The 20936-nt window shown below is 40.9% G+C and overlaps 1 protein-coding gene across 1 annotated transcript in view; it reads left to right on the forward strand.

Moving 5' to 3' along the window:
• Positions 1 to 356: 356 nt before the first annotated feature.
• The window catches only part of NR5A2 (nuclear receptor subfamily 5 group A member 2), a 105378-nt gene continuing 84798 nt past the window's right edge, over positions 357 to 20936 (forward strand). The window contains exons 1-5 of the mRNA XM_030573898.1: positions 357 to 388; positions 736 to 873; positions 4620 to 4738; positions 6029 to 6170; positions 8945 to 9591. Of these exons, the coding sequence (XP_030429758.1) occupies positions 792 to 873; positions 4620 to 4738; positions 6029 to 6170; positions 8945 to 9591 (990 nt within the window). The 5' untranslated portion in view covers positions 357 to 388; positions 736 to 791. The remainder of the gene's footprint in view (positions 389 to 735; positions 874 to 4619; positions 4739 to 6028; positions 6171 to 8944; positions 9592 to 20936) is intronic.

A 20936-nucleotide genomic window follows, 5' to 3' on the forward strand; every position in this document is an offset into this window, starting at 1 on the left:
AGAACCCTTAGCCCTGCCTTCCTCGGAGCAGGAATAATGCATTGCCCGGCCCCTTCATGTCTTATTTCCCCTGGATGCAGAGATCACCTGGCTCGCTGGGGATGTATGCAAGCTGCTGGCCGGTGCACCTCGCTCCCTTAGGCGGCCCGTGCCTGTTTTACTGGCACTATAATATCAGGATGATTTAACAACTGTAACTGGGGGGAGCTTTAGAGGAGGGGGAAGGGTTGGTTGCTGATTGCGCCTCTTCCTCATTGGCTGGAGCGGCAGTGTCAGCCCCCCCAGAGCCCTCACACTCGCTATCTCCCCAGCCCCCCTTCCCCAGCCCCAGCCGGCTAGGAAGTGCGTCTTCTCGGTGCATGTGGAGTAAACAAGGCAGGACTGCAAGGTCTGAACTTCACAACTCCACACTTGTGCCAGGGCGAGAGCCGCGGCTGGAGGGAGCCCCTGCTGAGCCGGGGGGAGGAGGAAGGGGGGGCGGGGAACCCTGCCAGCCTCGCACCAGCCCCGCCGCAGCGCTGCTCCCGGGGCTGGCGCTCAGCCTGGCTGCTGCCGCTCTCCGCCCGAGCAGCGCCGCCGGCTCTCCTCCCCGGCTGCTCCCTGGCGCGCGGCGCTAGCTGGCGGCAGCGCTAGGTGTGGGCAGCAGCGGGGCGCGCAGGGCACGGGCCGGAGCGGGGGGTGGACGCTGCCGCCGCTCGCCCCCTCTCCGAGCTAAATCTGTGCTGCCGTGCCCAGGTGCCGCTCTCCCGGACGGACACGGAGTCCCCATCCCGGCCCGCAGCCGCCTTGTCATGCTGCCCAAAGTGGAGACGGAAGCCCTGGGACTCGCCCGAGCGAATGGGGAGCAGGGGCAGATGCCGGAAAACATGCAAGGTAAGCACGTGCGCGCTCGCTCCTGCAGTACCTGCCGGGCAGGGCTCCGAGAGATCCGCGGCTCCCTTCCCGGCACCTCCATACAAAGTTGGGGGCTCCTGAGCAATCGGTTATGGAGGTTTCTAAAGCGATTGCCAAGTCGCCAGCCAGGCCTAGCGGCACCGGCAGCTGGAGCCGGGCTGCTCTGGGCTGACTCGGGCAGCTGTGCTTGACAATTGGGAACTTTGCTGAACTTCCAGAACCGGGTTGCTAACAGCTGGGGGTGGCTTGAAAGCCTTCGGAAATGCAGCCCGAAAGCAACTGGAGGGAGGGAGGGCTGAGTCGTGTAACGATCCGAATCTACCGTCTGCCCCCAATGCATGGGAGACGTGACACTGAGCAGTCGTATCAGCAAAGCATCAGACGCAGGGTGAGCTGTTAAGGGAAACTCGGACCGGCTGTCTAGTAGTTTAAGGGGGGAATGGGGCCTGTGGGAGCGGGGATTGGCAGGTCCCCTTTATTTTCCTAGCTCTTGATTGCTCGCAAGAAAACACCTTCATCCCACTGGCTCTATTTTAAACGCGTTTTTTTTTTAATAAAAAAAAAAAGGCAGCTCCAGATTCTGGCTCGCATGAAACAGCCTTCCAAGTTTATCTCAAGCAAACCAGGGGGTGACATCAGGAAAATCCCTGCAGCAATTCCATATTCGCCCCTTGCACTACCCAGATTCTTTCTCTGCTCTCGAAATAGTCCTCGCCACCTCTTTACAACTTTACCTGGCATACTCGACGGAATAAGCCTTGGAGACTCAAGCCTCGAAGGCAGCTGAAATACACAGCTGTCAGGGGACCATTTCCAAGCGGGGTTTTAGCCATTCTGCTGCTTTATTAGCGGTCGTTTGCAGGGCTGTTCCTGTCGCTTTGCTAATTGCATTAATGGCTTTGTGTAAGAGTAAGTGTGGTAATAAGGGCAGCTTGTCTTTCAGTACAAATAACACAGGTGATCAACCAGATGCGATGAGAAACTTTGCTTCAGCAAGTCCTGAAACTGACGCTACCGTGTATTTATGCCTCTGAATTTCATTGCTTGGTGGCCAGAGAATGCAGGCGCTGGAGCTGAGTCGCTGGGGTACCATAGCTTAGCAGGAAGGATCTTTTAAAGTCCTAAGTCCAGAGCGGAGCTGGAAACTTTCTGTCGAAACTCAGAGACTTTCGCTTCAACCTGCGTTTATTTTGAGCTCGGGACAGGAGATTTGAACTCTGTCTCAGGGAAGTAGCTGTTAGCGGCACGGGAACCAGTGTTTCTCAGCTCGCTCCCGCGCTCAGCTAAAGGTGATCCTTACTTGCCATGCTAAAGGCAGGGGGCTTTCGCTAGAGATTCGGCATGAGCGCTGGAGTTGCACCCCATTCACTCCACTAAATGGAGGAGCAGAGAGGATCCCCTAAGTGCTGGGGATTGGCTGTATCCCATCTCCACATCCTCTCGGCCCAGGTGCCTGGTGGGGCTAGCTGGCCGGAGACACCTGGGTCACTGTAGAAAAGCCCCATTTTAGCACAATGTGCTGCTCAACTCCAGAAGCGGGTAGGGTTGAGGGCTCTGGGCGACCCTTTAGCAGAAACTTCTCTACCGATCGCTTGTTTCTGCCTAAATTGTTCGTTTTCAGGGGGCCTTTTTCTAACTTGAGGCTAATGGGACGCAGAAATTGTAAGCTGGAGTGGGGGTGTCAGGGTAACTCAGACTTTCTTTTTCTTTGGCTGTGTCCCGCTCAACACTGTATTGTCCTGCAACGCTCCCGGACAGCGCTTGGAAAAAATCCTTGTTTTCTCTACTGACCCCTTTGTCCATTAATTTTTTCTTGTGACAACCGGGAACTTTGTTCTTGCTTCGGCCTCTGCAGCACTGGTAACGTTGGGAGAAGGAAGGGACTGGTCATTCTCTCTCTCCCCTCTTCTATTTCTTGCGTGTATACAGTGAGCGGAGAAACTCCATTCATCCGCTCTTTAATCTTAGTTAAAGGATCGTCCACCTAAGGTCAGGTATATAAAAGAAATCAACAAGCGTGGAGATGGTAGCTGGAGAGAGCCCATAGTGTGTAACACACATTCTGCTCTCTGATCAGATTGGCCCTGATTCATAAACCTTGAAGAAGTCGTTCTGAAAATATTTTCCTTCGGCTATTTCACACCGCGTTAATTTCACTCCAGTTCCCTCTCTAGTTCCCACAGAGCCTGCGGGGTTCTTTCCGTAAGGGACATGGCTGCTGTTAGTTACTTAAGTCTTAGCACATCTTTTTCTTAACCCAGAGACTCTTAACTCCAAGGCATCCTCAGCCGCTTTCTGGGAGATCTCTCGCATGATACAACTACTTAGATGTAACTCGCTTAGATGACTCAAAAACGTGACAGCTGCTTGATTCTAGGGGAAGAAAATCGTAACTTCTGCCGCTGCTGTGTCCATCACCCCCTTACAGAGATAACTGATTACATTACAAACCGTCAGCTGCCTGGTCTATTTTGCAGCAGGAAAAGGGAAGGAAATTGGCTCTGCGGTGAGGGTGGGTTTTTTGGGGGGGAGGGAGGGGGATAATCAGACCTGTTGGCTGAGCTGGTTGTGGGGTAAATCCAGATAAATTCTCTCTCTCTTTCATTCAGGTTCTTTTGCACTCCCTCATCTCCCAGCTCCTCCTCTGCCTTTCCTCAGAGTGGCAGACAGGTTTTTTCCTTCAAGATTTTGTCTAAATTGCACAGGGGTATTTGGGAAAATCAGGACATAAGAACTGCAGCGTTTCCTGTTTACATTCTGTACATCTTTTAGATCTCCCGCAAACACTGATTACTTTTGTCCGAAGAAGTTGGTTACTTGCACCTGGGACCTTAATCCTGGATCGTTGTGGTTTGATTTGGGCTTAATTTAGCATGGCGATTATATAAAATTAATTAAGTTTAGGTACTTTACCACTCCATCTCTCCAAAAAAACAATCCCAGTGCCTTCTGCTTGTCTCCTTCTTTACTGTTCTCTAGTTTTTGGGGTTTAAAAATGTTTGGAGGCAAAAGTAAATAAAATGGGAACAAATAAGCAATTTGAACTTTTAATATTAAAACTGATTGATTTAGGTATTACAGGAAGCAAGCTTTTGTTAAAGATGAGCTGCTGATCAGAATCAAGCATACAAGGTTTTGGGTGTCAGGATAGCATTTTAACTTGGTACTGTAAGTAATTTACATTCAACACACTAGAAGAGTGCTGGTTACATGGGTTTCAAGTTTAGATAAAGTAAATATTTACAGATTGGTATTATTTTAACAAAACTTTAAAGGAAGCAAACCTAGTTAAAGTTATTTTACATACATCAGTGAGATTTAACCTTGTCAATTTTGGTTCTGACTTTTTTAAGCACTTTCCTGATAAGTGCTGAAACTAATTATTTAATGTAGTTTCTGGTTCAATAGACTGTAGATGGTTTAAGAGCACTGGAATTCTGAATAACTAGAATTTTTTCTCACAACACAAAACTCTGAAGCTTATACATAGTTTACTTGTGAAGAGTTCATATTCCATGTTTCAGTGTGAGTTGTGGTGGTGAGTTTGTTTTGATTTTTTTTTCAAGTTTTCTTTTATTTAATTTGCAGAAGATGTTTCTTTAATGGATTGTTTCCTCAGGTCAGAATTAATGTTGTATATATAATAATAGTTGGAGCTGAGGAAAATATTTTTGAACAACTTATGTAAATACTCACTGAATGTGTTATTTCTGGTTTTTTTCCAGTGTCTCAGTTTAAAATGGTGAATTACTCTTACGATGAAGACCTGGAAGAACTGTGTCCAGTCTGTGGAGATAAAGTGTCTGGTTACCATTATGGACTTCTCACCTGTGAAAGCTGCAAGGTTTAGTACAAATTACTTAATAGAAAACAAATCAAAATGATTTAAAATATTTTAAAATGTTAAAGGAAAATGCTGGTAAAAATAAACAAACAGGGGTGCATAGTTTGGGCTCTTTCTGATTTCATTTATTATTAGATTCACACCCAATTTTTTTAAAAACCTCATTTGCCCAAATGGAAAAAAAAAGTTAGATTGTTTTGTTGTATGGCTGCTTTTAAATATTTTGTTGTTGTGAAGTGATAGAGTTGTAGAAGGACTTTCAGTCCTAAGCAACCCAAGTATTGATTTTAGGTGATTTATGTACATTTAGAGTATTATTGTCCCTGTAGGATAAAGTGACAAACTAGTATCCTCAATACATTTCAACTTTACAAAATCTAATGCCACTGCTCCAAAGTTTTTCTCTTTCAATATAAAAATGTAAATTTCTGTTGTCATCGCAACTTCATGCTTATTTTTCCTACGAAGTATTTTATTTTAGTATTTACTTGGACATGTACACAATTAAAGTCAAGCAAATAATTTCTTGTAATATATTAAATAAAGAATATTCACACGTAATTTATCTTGGGCACATATTTGGAAACTAAATCCATATCTAATTAAACCAACTATTAAATATAGTTGAGCCATGTAAGTGAATTCAATAATTTGTCATGAATAAACCTTTTAAAGTTATAGACAAACATTTAAATCAGTTTTCTAAATGCAGAATATCTTACCCTCTACACCAGAACAATGCAATTTTAAACATTTCACTGTATGGCAAGCAGAATAAACCCAGAAAATCACATTTTTGTTTTTAAAAAATTGTATCTAGACAGTGAATGTCAAATATTTATTATGCCTCTGATATACACCATAACAATATACAAAGAGCAGATGTATCTTATGTTTCTATTACATTTTGCAAGTGTTCTAATTTATTCCATATAAGATTACTTTAAAAAGGCAGATGTCAGTCATTTTACAAATATTAAAGAGCAGACAAAAGAGATACTGGTCAGCATCAGTGTTTATGGTCCCATTGTTAGGGATGCAGTGGAGTACAGGCAAATCTCACCAATCTTTGACTTAAGTCTACAAAAAACACAGTATTAATACCAGAAAAACTCCTCTATAGTCTAGCAGTTTTCTCCAGGGTATATCTTGCTGAAATCTAAAATAAGCCATGTAACCTCATAAGTGCCTGAGTAGTATAAGACAAGTATCTGACAATGATTTCCGTAAAATAAAATGCTGAAACCTACGGTTAAAGTGAAACGGGCTGACTCTTTGTCTATCATACAGGGATTCTTTAAACGAACGGTCCAGAATAACAAAAGGTACACGTGTATAGAAAATCAGAACTGTCAGATTGACAAAACACAAAGAAAGCGTTGCCCTTATTGTCGATTTCAAAAATGTCTAAGTGTTGGAATGAAGTTAGAAGGTAAGAATTATTACTGTTATTGTATATTTATAATCTATACAAACTATTGAAAATATTACATAAATTTTAGCTTTATACAAATTATGTTGCACATCATTTACCACATCCATTTAAAAATACTTGCTAGTAACTTCTTATATGCTGCTATTTGTATGTTTTAAATAAGGGATATTTTTACTCTATTCATAAGTAGTAGCAGGTCAATTATAAGTTAAAGCTAGTTATTACCACAAGAAAAAATTGAAAACCTTTGATTTATACATAGTTTGATGTGTTGAAGAGTACCTGGATGAAAAAGTAAGAATAGCATGGAAATTACTTTTTAAGCTTTATAGAACAAACAGAATTAATTCAGAATAAAAACAGAATACATCATCAGTTCTCAGAATGGTGAATTAATAATTGCAACTAATTTCTGGTCTTTTGTATCAAGCATGATTTTATTTTATTTATATTTTATATAATATTTTGGTTTTGATGTGGTTTTGCTTTGCAATATCAATCTTAAAGAAAATGTGAAATAAAGAAAAATTAAGAATCTTTCCTCATGCAAAATTGCAACTGACATCAATGGGAGTTCAGTACACAGAGTGACTGAAGAATTGAGCGAAAAATATGGGTAAAATAATCTCTAAAAATATGTTGTAAAGCTATTATGAATAGGTATACTTTCACAATGAGATTTCTTGAAAAATTTAAAGGAAATATGAGATTTTAGAGTGGGTTTTCAAAGATCATTCACATACAGAGAAGAATGGTAATGCTACAAGGGTCTATTGAAATAACAGAATGCAAAATTACTGTTAAGAGGCTAGTAAGAGAATCTTGACAGTTCAACATAACACATTCTAACATATTATTTACACTTGGGCCCAGATTCTACATTCAATGGGAATTTTGCCTGAATAAGAAATGCAGGATCAGAATTGAACATTCTGTACTCATGCAAAACTCTCATTGTAATGAATAAGTTTTGCCTAAGTTAAAACTGCAGGATCATGCCAGTATTACAATGGATATATGTAGATATAAATGCAAATATGCATTCAAATATACAGACAGCATCACACAATTTAGTAAATACAACACTCATTACATTTCTCCACAGTGCACAGATAAAACTGGTACATTACACTCAGCGGAACATCTTGGGTTGCAGTATATCCCTTTGAAAACTAGTGGTAAAATAACAAGTCATTTGGAATGTTTTTGTCAGTATGGACATTTATCAGCAGGTTGAAAATATATTGCTAAACTGCTATTTCTAACTTTTTAATTACAGATAATCATACAGGGCCATGTTCTGTTCTCATATGATTGCATGCAACTCACTTTTGTGCAACTCCTACTGAAATCAAAGTATCTCAGGGTGGAATTTGACCTATAATGTGCAGAATGTTTTGAGAAGGATGCTAATATATATGTTACATTTATCAGCAAAATAGTGTATACGACTTTTCTGTTTCCTGCATAAGGGATAGTGTTAACAGCAAAAAATGCTTTAACTACAGCATTAACTAAAACTGAGTGAGAGAGAGAGAGAGAGAGACTGTAAAAGATTTATCTTTATATCCTTCTGTCACATCTGTACAACTTCTCTTTCTCTATCTGGAAAATTGGAAGAACACATGCTTTCATAATTGTAAATGCCTGTAACATTTATATATGTATTTCCCTGATTGTGATATATGGACTTGAATTCTAGTTCATAAATTACTGTGTATACCAAAAATCATTAATTGTTAAAATCTTCATGATAATGTACAGTATTGTGTACCTAGGATTCTTAATAAATTTTTAATGTTACACTAATCCCTAAGATAAAAAGCTCAAGAACTTAACCTCCAGCAATCTCAGCAGTCTCAACATGTCACCAAGCTGTCAAAGGTTCCTGTTTCTATCTAATTGCCATTGGGCAAGGTGGGCTTGGCGAGAACTACTCACTAGTCCATTAGATATATGCCATAGTGACACATACTGCTGTGACAAAGACCACCAATATGATTCCCAAGGCAGCTGTTGAAGCCGTTGTTTTAATTATTTCTAATGCCAGAGATATTACAAGCTATAACATTGTCAATAGTTTCTGAGTCAGTTCAACCTTCTGTATGGAGTATGGCAAGTAGGCAGCTTTCTCTATGCCTATTCAAATTGCATTTGAAAACATCTCTAGAAAATGAGGAATGTTCCTTAAACATTTGCAACAATATCTATAAACCATAAAGGAAATAATCTTTAATATTTGTTAAAGAAACCAGACTCATCTTTATGCCTATTGAGCATTTTACAGCTTACATTTCAGACAATTTTTTATAGTGGTGGTATGCAGTAATGGAATGATTATCATGAGATAACATGGCCCTCAGGATACTTCTCAGATGAGTTCTGGAGAGAAGCCATTTTTTTCCTAATGCTACCGTGGGTTGCAGTTAAAAAAAAATTATGAGATCTCAACAGCAATCACAGGTTATCTCATGAGCTGTGAAATTTCTGCAGCCAACCACTGTGTTTGTCCCTATTTATTACATCTTAAATGACCTAAACAATGAGTTCATACATGTTAAGAATATTTGTCCAATAGGTAACTAAGACAATTAAAATTCATTACATCAAACGACTTTATTTTCCTTTTGGAATCATGGTGCTGTTTTGATCAAAGTCAAGTAAGGGAGTGCTGCTGTCTTGCCACTCTTCCCTAAACGTGTGTCCAACTCAAGAATGTTATCTGCTTAAGTTTTAATGAATATCTTACTTTCTTCTCTTTCCCCCAACAGCTGTGAGAGCTGACCGAATGCGTGGGGGTCGAAACAAATTTGGACCAATGTACAAGAGAGACAGGGCACTGAAACAGCAGAAGAAAGCTCTTATCCGAGCAAATGGACTTAAACTGGAAGCCATGACTCAAGTGATCCAAGCAATGCCAACTGACCTGACAATATCCTCTGCAATCCAGAATATCCACTCTGCTTCCAAAGGCCTACCTCTGAACCACACTGCCTTGCCTCCTACAGACTATGACAGAAGTCCCTTTGTAACCTCTCCAATTAGCATGACAATGCCGCCTCATGGCAGCCTACAAGGTTATCAAACCTATGGCCACTTTCCAAGCCGTGCTATCAAGTCTGAGTACCCTGACCCTTACACTAGCTCTCCAGAGTCAATAATGGGCTACTCATACATGGATAGTTATCAGACAAGCTCACCAGCAAGTATTCCACATCTGATATTGGAACTCTTGAAGTGCGAGCCAGATGAGCCACAAGTCCAGGCTAAGATTATGGCATATTTGCAGCAGGAGCAAGCTAACAGAAGCAAACATGAAAAGCTCAACACATTTGGGCTTATGTGTAAAATGGCTGACCAAACCCTCTTCTCCATTGTTGAGTGGGCAAGGAGTAGCATCTTTTTTAGAGAACTTAAGGTAGGTAAAAAGCTCATATTATTTTAGATATGGGTTTTTAAGCAAGAAAATATGATTTGTTTTGTTAAAATGCATCACACTTGCTTACTTTATTTCAGCTTCACGTAGGTTTACTATAATGAGAATAAACTTTCAATTGATTTTGCTATTTTAGCATATTATGTGGGATATCAGAAAGACTAGGCGCTATTCAGACTTTTTTATATTTAATGCATCTCCCTCTCTCTCTCCCTCTGATCACAAATCATTTACTCTTCTGAATATATCCATTGAGTATATTGTATGCAAGTTACACCACTATAGGTAGCATTTACCTAATTGGTCCTGTTACTGTGGTTACATATGGGGAAAAAAACACTTTATACACTTATGTATATACAGCCCCAAAATTACTGTGTACTACTGGATCATAGGACCTGATGAAGAGCAAGCAAAGGTGGCTTAAGGTCTCCTTTGCACTCCCCTGATCCTAGAGGTACCAACAGACTGCTTTAACCCATGCTGGCTGCAACAGCCCCTTAGAGAAGCTGTTCCTTGGGCCAAAGTTTGCTGGAGCACTAAACAACTGGAACCCCTAACACCCCCTCAGACATGAATGACAGCTCTGTGATAGCCAGGAATTCTCTCACACTCAGGAATTTCCCAGCTGATTTGTTAGGGCAGCTTTATGGCCCTATTGTGCAATTGGTCCAGCATAGGAGGACTGGGAATTTGGGGGGGAAGGGGGAAACATCAGGTCCAGAATGTTAGGGGAGTAAACAAGAGCATTCTATAACCACTAGCTTAATAGGAGGATAGTTTTGGAATGAACAAATTGTCTCTTTCTGTCCCCAAATGAGAAGACACATTGAAATATACCCCTGAAACTTCCTGCTCTAGTGCCTGTTTCTGCATTTCCTTCTGCTACTCAGGGAGATGCTGTTTCTTCAACATCATTTGTTGTCCAGCCTTGTGACAGTCATTGGTTCCTTGTAGGCTTACTCTGTAGCCAAGGGAAGGTAATACAATTTGCTAATAGAACTGCTGCTGCAGAGTTTCACTGAGCACTGAAACCTCCCTTGTGAATCAAGAGTACTGAAAGGGGACCCTGTTAAAAAAAGGCACAGGTACAGAATAGGATGCTCGCTGCATCAGCGTTGTTGGCTGTTACAAGCATGATGATGCTAAGACACATTGGGAGTGATCTCTGAAGGCCAGTTCAAAGGAAGCTAAGGGAATGTCCTTGTACTACCCAGGCAACTGGAGTATGGGTGGCTCTGACCTCAGACGTATTTTTCCACACCATTCATGAGGTTGGCTGCAGAAGCCTTGCATACTCAGACTGAATGATAAGGAGGGTCATTTAGAGGGAAGGTGATTTAAAAAGGGAAAATAAATGTCTAATTTCATCTGATTTATTTGCAAATATAAATTATTTAAGATTTTATAATAAGCCTTACGCTCTGTTTTAAATATTTTGAAGTTTCTATAAAATGCAGAAACAAACTTTTAGCAAACCATTTCCTAAAAGTCAAGTTTATTTATAAAGGACCGGACCCTGCTGCTCTTACATTGAAGAATACCCAATGAAATCACTGAGACTATTCACAGAGTAAGATACTACTCAATATGAGTAAAAATGGCAGGACCTGGCCTAAAATTATTATGGAGTTATGTGATAAAATGATAATCTGAAAACATCTTTAACAGATATTCCTTAAACATTCATCTTTTGTAGTCCCAAAACCCAGTGTGTATAAAGACTAACCGCTCAGATGGCTGTAGTGTGGACAGTTATAGGAGACAGCCATTACCTCCAGCATCAGCCTTGTAGAGTCTCTTTATCCCTTCCATCCACTATAGTAACCACACAAGATGCAGAAACTTGTTCCATACAAGAGAGAACCAACTTTTCCAGCCTATAGAAGTTTGGGGACTACGTACATTCTATATCCAGCAAGCAGATTTTTTTAAAATAGGCTTTTTTAAAAGCACTTGTTCATCTTAATATTTGTACCTTTTACATCATAGGACCGTATACTTCAGACAGTTTAATATCTGCTGACAGAGATCTTCCTCTTGGACAATGAGCTACTAAACCACAGAACATCCCTGGAAAAATCACAAGATAATGAAGCACACCAGCACATATAGGAAATCACTCCACACCTGATGGATTTTATTGCCCAAGTCCCGCAAAATGTTGAGCATGTTCAACTCCCAGTGACTTCAGTGGGAGTTGTAGGTGCTCAGCACTTCACTGGATCAGGTCCTAGAGTGAAAGACAACAGCATATCCCTTTGCTGCTAGAAGAAGATGAGAGAAACAACACTAAAGCAGGACTTATATCCCTATCTGAGTGTGGTTCCTTCCCAGCCCCCGCCCTCCATCACCTCTTGCATCAGTTTCAGGTGTCCACTCCTGGTCAGTGCAAGAGGAGCAGACATCTCAGAATGCTCCACAGAGCATGAATACTGAAGGAAGCATATTTGGCCTGTGGATATGATTTGAAGAACTCAAGTGCAGTATGGCAGTGGGAGGCACTTGTGGGGAAAGAGGGACTAAATCGCCAAATGAACTAGCCCTAGTCTTGCCATTCTCAACTGATTCAGACCAATACTCACAGCTGAGAAGCATGAGATGTATAAGAATAAGAAAATGTATCTCTTATTATTCCTATTTCTCCAAGTTTAAAGATCCATTGCAGGTTAGACAGGTGCATAAAAAGAGGTCTGGGAATAAGAGTTTCCCTTGGATGAGTGAATCACAAATGATGAAACAAAAAAATCTGCATAAATAGTGGCTAGTAATTTCATAATGATCCAGTGCATATAGATCACATCTTACACAAATGGGTAAAAATTACTAAACAGGTTGTTAGCAAGCCATTTAGTTCCTTCCAAACCCATTGTTACATGCTCATCTCTTCAATGCACGAGAAAGAGGGAACCTTTTCTTTTGTCCATACCCTACTGATTTGGAGCCAGAAAGCTTAAATATCCTTTAACTCAGGGGACTGAAAAAGAGACATGATGACAAATTGCTGTCTTAGCTCATCCTTGGGGAAATGACACTGAAGTTTGTTCATTATTTTAAGTTTTCCCTTTATGATGATTATTTTAAAATAACCTCACACGATAATAAATGCATATTTACTTTTAAAATGGTTATGTCTTGAAATTTCCATTCAGTTTATTCATGATCATCTTCCTCTGAGCGTATCTGTTCTATCAAAATGCCAACTTCTCTTTTGTCATCCATGACATAGATAAAACAGGAAACACCTACCACTAGAGTAGTAGACTTACACCGGGGGGGGGGGAAGAGAGTGAGAGAGACTTGCCCTATTGTGACAATACATAGATTAAATCCTCATTTTGGACCCTGCTCCTCAAAGGTCAGTTAAACGATATATTGTAGCCAGGGGCAGCTCTAGGTATTTTGCTGCCCCAAGCACGGCAGGCAGGCTGCCTTTGGCGGCTTGCCTGCAGGAGGTTCCTGGTCCCGCGGATTCGGCAGCACGCCTGCAGGAGGTCCGCCGAAGCCGTGGGACCAGTGGGCCCTCTGCAGGAATGCCACCGAAGGCAACCTGCCTGCCACCCTAACGGCGACCAGCAGAGCACCCCCTGTGGCTTGCCGCCTCAGTCACGGGCTTGGCATGCTGGTGCCTGGAGCCGCCTCTGATTGTAGCACCCTCTTTGCATTGTACTGGACTCTTCAAATCTTTGGAATGATGTTAAAGATCTTTTCAATCCATGTATGAGTTAAATTCTGGGGATCATTCTTTTCATGTTGGAGAAACAGAGAAGGGAATAATTAGAGTCTTCAAATGATGTTTATTATCATTTGCGGCAATGAGCTATAAAGTATGCATAACAAATATTTTTCAAGCTTGGTAGTGAAATGATATTAAGAAAATGTAATATTTTAAGACTGTTAATCTTACTTATTAAGGGCCAGATTCTGCCAGTTTTACAATGAGTGGCACCTTAGTCTGAAAGTTGCCCTATCTGAAATTAATGGAACCACTCGTGAAATAAACTACTATGCATCAGGGAATATGGATGTCAAAATCGAGCTCCAAATGACTAGCTGGAGTCTGGAAACTTTGATTTCAACATCTTGCTAATATCTCAAACATAAATATATCTTTTGTGTAGCCCTAGATGATGGCTGTGTAGCAGGCTGTGCTATCCAAGAGAAAGGTCTTTACAAGGCTAAAAAGAAAACATTGCAAGAGTTTCTTCTGTCCAAAGACTGGCCCCATGGCCTTGCATAGCCCCAAGACTGGATACAGAAAGTTCCAGTGGCCTCCATCTTCCCTAATCAAAATGTTAGAAGAATTCACCAACTGCTATCAAAGCTAATGTATTCCCCGCTCCATAATGGGGAACAGCCTCTGTTGCTGCATAACTCAGGAAGACAGTAACACTTCCATGAGCCAGTAGCCATCAAATTGCATTCATCTTGATGCAGTCCTGATTATGCTGTGGCATAATATCCAGGAAAATAGCAAGGGCCCTGGACTCCAAAAGTTAACTGAGGTTGGTAGTACCTAAAAGGCAAGGATGTAATGTTTATCTCAACATCTTCCAATAATTTAGAGAGTGGATATTATAGGTCAAAATACTATATGGACACAAAATCCCATTATCCAGCTATGCCAGAAGAACAGGAGGCACTGGATGTGGTTTAATTAGGCTGCAACTTTATTCTTAAATGCTAGGGAGTATATAGCACGTAAAAGCATACAGTGCAGGTAATCCCATAATCATTTACATAAACTAAAGGTTAGGTGGTGATGTCAGTCCTCCCCTTTACTCATTCTGGTCCCCAGACAACCTGCTGCTGGGCCACCCACTCAACTCAAAAATAGTTAAAGGGGGGGCTATTAAGGAGGAGGAGTTGGCTGCCAGCTGTACCAGTCATAAGAGTCCCAAAACCCATTTCCTCTCCTTTAAAGAGTATCTCCTTTAAATTCTTTACCAATCCATGTTATCTGAACACTGTATCCCTTCCCTGTGGAGTACTTGCAGTGGATATCTGCCTCATATTTACATAATAAGTTGTGACATCATAGTCTAACCTCTGTTTCATGTCCACCCCAACTAAGCCCCCATCCTCCTGTGGGAAGAAGAAAACAACCCACCTTGCCTTAGCCAGTCTGGCAGTGAGGGAAAAAGTCCTTTCTAGCCCTTTGAGAAAGGAGTAACTAGCTTAATGACCACAGCAGATCATGACAAAACCTGGCATTTAACTACTTCTGGGGAGAGAGGGGTATGTGTGGGGTTGGTGCAGCTCTGCCTGGTCCAGGTTAGAGGACTTTTCCTGCACCAGGGTGGACCTAAGTAGTCCCCCAGCTCCACAAGTTGCACATTTTTCCTATAAGCCAGACAACGGCTCCTACCATTTAATGTGTGGTGAGGTCATTTAGCAAATAGCTGCAAGTGTGGGCAGCTTCAATGACTTAGATGAAATAACACCAACTTACAGCAAGGAGGATTCTGGCGTGTAACCCACACTTACACAAAGTATACAAAGCCACATTTATATAAATCCCCTCTCCTTGTCCAGGACACTCCTCTTTGCAACTTTAAGTAGTGCTCCATTTTCACCTGTTTTACACTGCTTTTCCTTCATTAAACTGCTGGAAAGAAATTATATTAATATGTCATTTAATTGACCTTTGAGGAGTAGGGGCTGATATGAGAAGAGCTTCAATCACTGTCTCATTACACTCCTTGCCTCTTCTAGTTGTCAGAGTTTGGGAAACGTAACTCCCTCCACAGCAAAATAAGACTATACCCCTAATTAGCATATGTATGTTTGTTTGTTACTATTGTATAATGCCTTTATCATTAAGGTGCAAGAAAAAATGTAGGACCAAGGGACTTCAATTAATCTGCTTAAAACTGTAACATTTAGGCAACTGGGCAGAAGTAGTGTTCTGTAACTTCGGAGCCACAGGTTTCAGGAAACTGGCTGCAAGTGCTATTGTTTTGCTATTGCTGTGTTCTTCCTGGTAAATTGGACAAAATGGATTTGAAGCACTGGAATGGGTTACGTAGGGAGGTGGTGGAATCTCTGTCTTTAGAGGTTTTTAAGATTAGTCTTGACAAAGCCCTGGCTGGGATGATTTAGTTGGGGATTGGTCCTGCTTTGAACAGGGGGTTGTACTAGATGACCTCCTGAGGTCCCTTCCAACCCTGATATTCTATGATTCTATGTATTGTTGTCACAACGGGATAAGTCATCCCCCCGCATACCTCTTTGTCATTAAGATGATCATTTTTATTATGTTGATGACAGTTTGGTAATGTAGTCAAGACAGGATAATAGTGAGGAAGTGAGATCTTTACAAGGTGAGCATGCAATTTAAAGTTGGAATGGTAAACTGGAACATACCCAGTTTTAAAACATTGAGAGGACACATTTATTAGGGCAAAGTTCTTTTCTCCCCTCCTGGCTGGTACAGGAGAGACCCCCAAGAGGGCTGTCCAGAAGCTGCTTTCTTATTTAACTCCACCAGCAATGATGTTTTTGGATTTCTTCAACTTCTGTGTGGCAACTCTATTGGAGTTATTGCTCACTTGGGGCTACAGGATTATTTGTTTCTCCTGTGCAGGGGAAAAGGGAAAACCAGATTTATGGAAGGCCTCCCTGTAAGTGGCTTTGCACTGTTGGAGAAGGTGCCGGTCCATTTTCTAATATATTACTGTCTTCAGGTTTGGTCAGGGCAGCACAGAGCTACGTTAAGGATACTGTGCCCTTTATTCCTGTACAACCATGGATCCAGAGTTTGTAGGCTGAGTTGGACAATACAGTGATTTCTGACCATATCAGTTCAGAGCCAGAATCCTCTTTGCTGTAAGTGGGTCTAATTTCATCTAAGTCAGTGAAGATGCCTACGCTTGCCCCACAACTGCATTTGGCCTTTTGACTTAAATTATATTTCTTCCAAGGTTTTAAATTCTCTAAGGTCTGGTCTACACTGGGTGGGGGGGAGGAGGTGGAAAGCGATCTAAGATATGCAACTTCAGCTACGAGAATAGCGTAGCTGAAGTCAACATATCTTCGTGTCCTTGCAGCATGGGATTGACAGCTGCCGCTCCCCCGTCAACTCCACTTCTGCCTCTCACCCTGGTGAAGTTCCAGAGTCGACGGGGAGCGCATTCGTGGATCAGTGTATCACATATAGATGAGACGTGATACATTGATCCCCGATAGATCAATCACTACCCACCAATCCGGCGCGCAGTGTAGACATACCCTAAGAAACAATGGTTTGACAATGTATGTTTCATAGGACCCAGTCTACTCTGCTACTTCTGCTATATAAATACTTTGAAATTTGTTCACCCTGGTAGCAGAGACAGATGGCAATTGGGCAAAAGCCATTTAAATACATTTAGATCACATGCTCACCATCAATTTCAATTAGCAGAAACTAAAATGGGTTCTAAATGTGGTACAAAGTATAGTGTGGACAGAATCAACAAAATTACTGGGCTACATCTTCCATCGAAAAGCATTACAGATAATACTTCATACATCACCCTTAATTCCAAATGTCTAATTCCAAACAAATAAATCAAACATCCCAAAACAGAACCCATAAAAAAAGAGGGAATTGAATTACAGAAGTTCAAGAAATATTAAGTTCTCTCTTATAAGATTATTATAGAGTAGGAAATCTATGTTTGTGAAGAAAAATATTAGCAGTGGAACTCAAAAAGTTTTCCTTTGGGTGCTGGAAGACTGTTACATTATTCAGCTTAACTAATCAAATGCAACTGGGTAGCTTGAAGTGCTTTAGATTTTCCTTGTACTTACATTTATCAAAGCAGGAAATGCAACTAACAGAGCTGATGAAAGGAATCTTTTGCAGTGTTCTTTCAATCAGGGATCTTCCAGAGCAAATAAGGAGAGAACAGCTCTGCTGTTTAAAACATTTAGGTTCAGGATTTCCCTTAGTATCAATGGTTATATTAGCTAGTTAACGTGCTGTCATGTATAGTTGTGGATTTCTGGTCAAGCTTAGGAAATGTATTCCATGATATGGAAATAGGAATTGCCGTCATTCTTAGTCTATTTCTCAAACTGTGTGGAAGAAATATTGGGTGAAAGTATCAATCTTGTACAACCAAAAGAATTACTCATTTAAAAAAAACTTTAAATTGACAAACACTGAGTGTACTTTGATGAAAAACAATTGTTCATACTGACATTTTTATCTGAGAAGACTTGGAAGGCAGTGGTAAAATCAATATTACAAAAGGAAAAGCCTCAAGAGAGGACAAGGATTGATGGAGCATAGAGACTAAGCTACATACACCATCTACAGGTGAGCCTTCTCAGTCAGTGAGGTGTGTGTGTAAGTTTACTTTGCCACTGTCTTTGCTGTATCTGTTCTAAGGGTAAATACAGGATTTCAGTATCTAGGGCCATCATTCTGACATCCTTCTTGAACACTATATTCATTCCTGATCCCAAGCCTTCTTGGGATGATAAGAAAGCTGATTTTCCGTGCCCAATTACTGCAGGGCTTGTGCTGAGGCAGCCCACAAACATGCCACTTAAGGGGGTATGTTTGAAATAGACGCTTTCCATTAGAGTAGACAGACTCACCAACCCACCTTAGTGATTAGCCAACAGGTGATAATGATGTTTAGTCATTTATGAACTGAACAGGACTTGAACTACTGATGATGCCATGAGGCATCCAGTCCACCCTAGAACCAGAGTCTGATGTGATAAGCAAAGGCACACAGTACAGCAATTAGCTGGAAACGTGACATGTAAAGCAATTTCAGAATTTCCATTTGCTTAACTTTCCCTTTCAAAACTGAGGTGAAAAATCAGAAGCTCAAGGCAACTCTTTGCACTGAACTTTGAATGTTTTATGGGAGACATTTACCCATCCAGATTAGAATGAAAAGATGCTGCTCTGTATGAAAAGCCTCATTCTGTAGGCTTTGGTCAACCAAAAACAATATTAAAGTCAATCCAAGGTAGGATTGGGCCCTTGATCAGAAAGTGGGCTGCAATGAATATTGGGCCAGATTTTCAAAGGTATTTAGGTGACTAAAGATACAGATAGGCACCGAGTACAGTTTTCAAAAACAGGTAGGCAGGTTAGGTGCCTAGTTTCCTTTGTTTTTATCAAGCCTGCTTAGGTGCTTCTGAAAAATCCCAATAGCATCTCTCTTCATCTTTAGGCTCCCAAATATCTTTGAAAATCTGCTCACTGAGTAAAACTGAGGAGAGAATGGTACTCCCCTCAATAGTACCTTCTACCTCTTCTCAAACCAGATTCTCCCAGCTGGGGAATGTTCCTCCTCATGGAGGTGGAAAGCTGCATTAAGTTTGATGCTGGCTAGATCAGCATCAAGGTATCTACTAAAGAACCATAGGGCGGGTAGGGAGACACAATTTCAGCACCCACCGCCTGCCCCATTTCACACACAGATGTGGGGCAGCACTCACCACCTCCATGCCCCTTGTACTGGGTGCTGCTAGAGAAGGATATGATATGGTCCACAATCTTCCAGACTATTATTTGGACTATTATTTGCTGTGCTGATGTAGGGTGCAATTTCATTCTCTGTTAAATGACACAACTTTTATAACCATGAAAAAAGGAAGAAATTCTAATCCCGGGGAAAAATCACAGATTTGTCCAGTCACAGAGGAATGTTAGTTTCATGGTGGGAGGTTTCTCCTTGTAAAAAATTCCTTTCATCTTTGCAAAGTTCTATGTGAGAACAAAATGCCCTGCTTTTTGCAAACAATGAAAATAATTTTTTTTTAGGGGGGAGCTGTTTTCAGTTACATTGAAAGTTTTCTCATCCAGTTCTATCAAGGAAATATAGATTTAAGGGTATCTTTAATTTAACCTATTGCACCTAGAAACTGTGACACCTAAGGTAAAATCCTGGCCTCATAGATGCCAATGGCAAAACTCTTACTAAGTTCAAAGGACTGGGGATTTCACTCCTTTGGTACTAGCCAATGTGATTTTATGCTTCACATGTAGAGGTAACATGTTGTTTCCGAGTAGGGAGATGATTATTTTTCTGTATATTAACATACAGTTTGGAGGAACCCCTAGAATAATGCATTAAATTAATGGGGCAGAAAAATATTGGCAAACTGGAAGGAACTAGGAGAAGAGTGGCAGCAGTAATTGAGACTGGAGAAACTGACATTAAAGAACTGCATATGCAGAGTTTGGTCAAACCACCACCTCGGGAACTACATACACACATAGAAGTGCTGTATCTGAATGAAGCAAACACCAAGGACAGTGAAGAACTGTGTTCTAATTGCAGTAGTAACAGAGTGATACTAAGAAATGGAAAATTTAGGTTGACTGTCAAGAAACATTCCCTAATGACAAGAGCTATCAAACTGCGCAATAGTCTCTTGGGGCAGCGGTGAAAGTCGCATTGCTTGAGTAATTTAAAATTGGTCTGCACAAAGTATACAGCTGTATACTATAGAGAACTGTTCAACATACGCAGAGGAGTGAACTAGATGACTTACTATGTCTTTTCCATCTTTGATTTTAAGATTGCACTATAAAAATCAGTTTAAGCCCCACAGGAAGGAAGAAACAAAGATGTAAACTGAATTTCTTAGATTTAGTCAGTATAAATTAGGGGACAGATCATTCATTGGGGTCCAGTTACTGGTCCATAAATGGCATGAGTCCATTTATTTCACTGAAGCTGTACCATTTTACACTAGCCAAAGATCTGACCCCTAGATTTTTTAATTATTTTTGGCATTTATTGAATCCATCAAGCTTTGCTCCATTACCCAGCCTCAATTTCGGAGCATTCAAATTATTGCCAGCTTTACTTGCAAACTCAGGCAGGAGGTAAAGTCATGCAGTGGAAAGTGAATTCAGTTGCTTAATTATTTTTCATGCTAACTACTCTACCTATTTTCTCAGGAGCAAAAGCAACCTTTACAGAGCAAGTTTCACTTTTGATGTGAAATCCATCATAGCTTCATTACACAAGGTGGAGGTGTGATAGTTTTGATAATTAACTTATATCTGAGTAGACTGTACAGTGTCTATGTAATTTTTCCCAGTGTTAACTCTATTAACACAAAACAATCAGCCAAACTTGAGTGTAGCACTTAATACGATGACTACATCCAAATTTGTTGTTCTGTTAACATAGGTGTAAGAGGAATCCTGCGGTGAGGTATGATGAATAACATGGCTATGTAATTACTAAAGCAGGCAAACCTTCTGGTGAATATTTAATTTACTGCGGCACCAAAACTATTCATGACTTTGGGTCCAATTTGACAATTAGTTTCAGTCAGAAAAGAAACCTGAAAAAAAAAAGTTG

Source organism: Gopherus evgoodei, chromosome 8, assembly GCF_007399415.2.
Source record: "Gopherus evgoodei ecotype Sinaloan lineage chromosome 8, rGopEvg1_v1.p, whole genome shotgun sequence".
Classification (NCBI taxonomy): domain Eukaryota; kingdom Metazoa; phylum Chordata; order Testudines; family Testudinidae; genus Gopherus; species Gopherus evgoodei.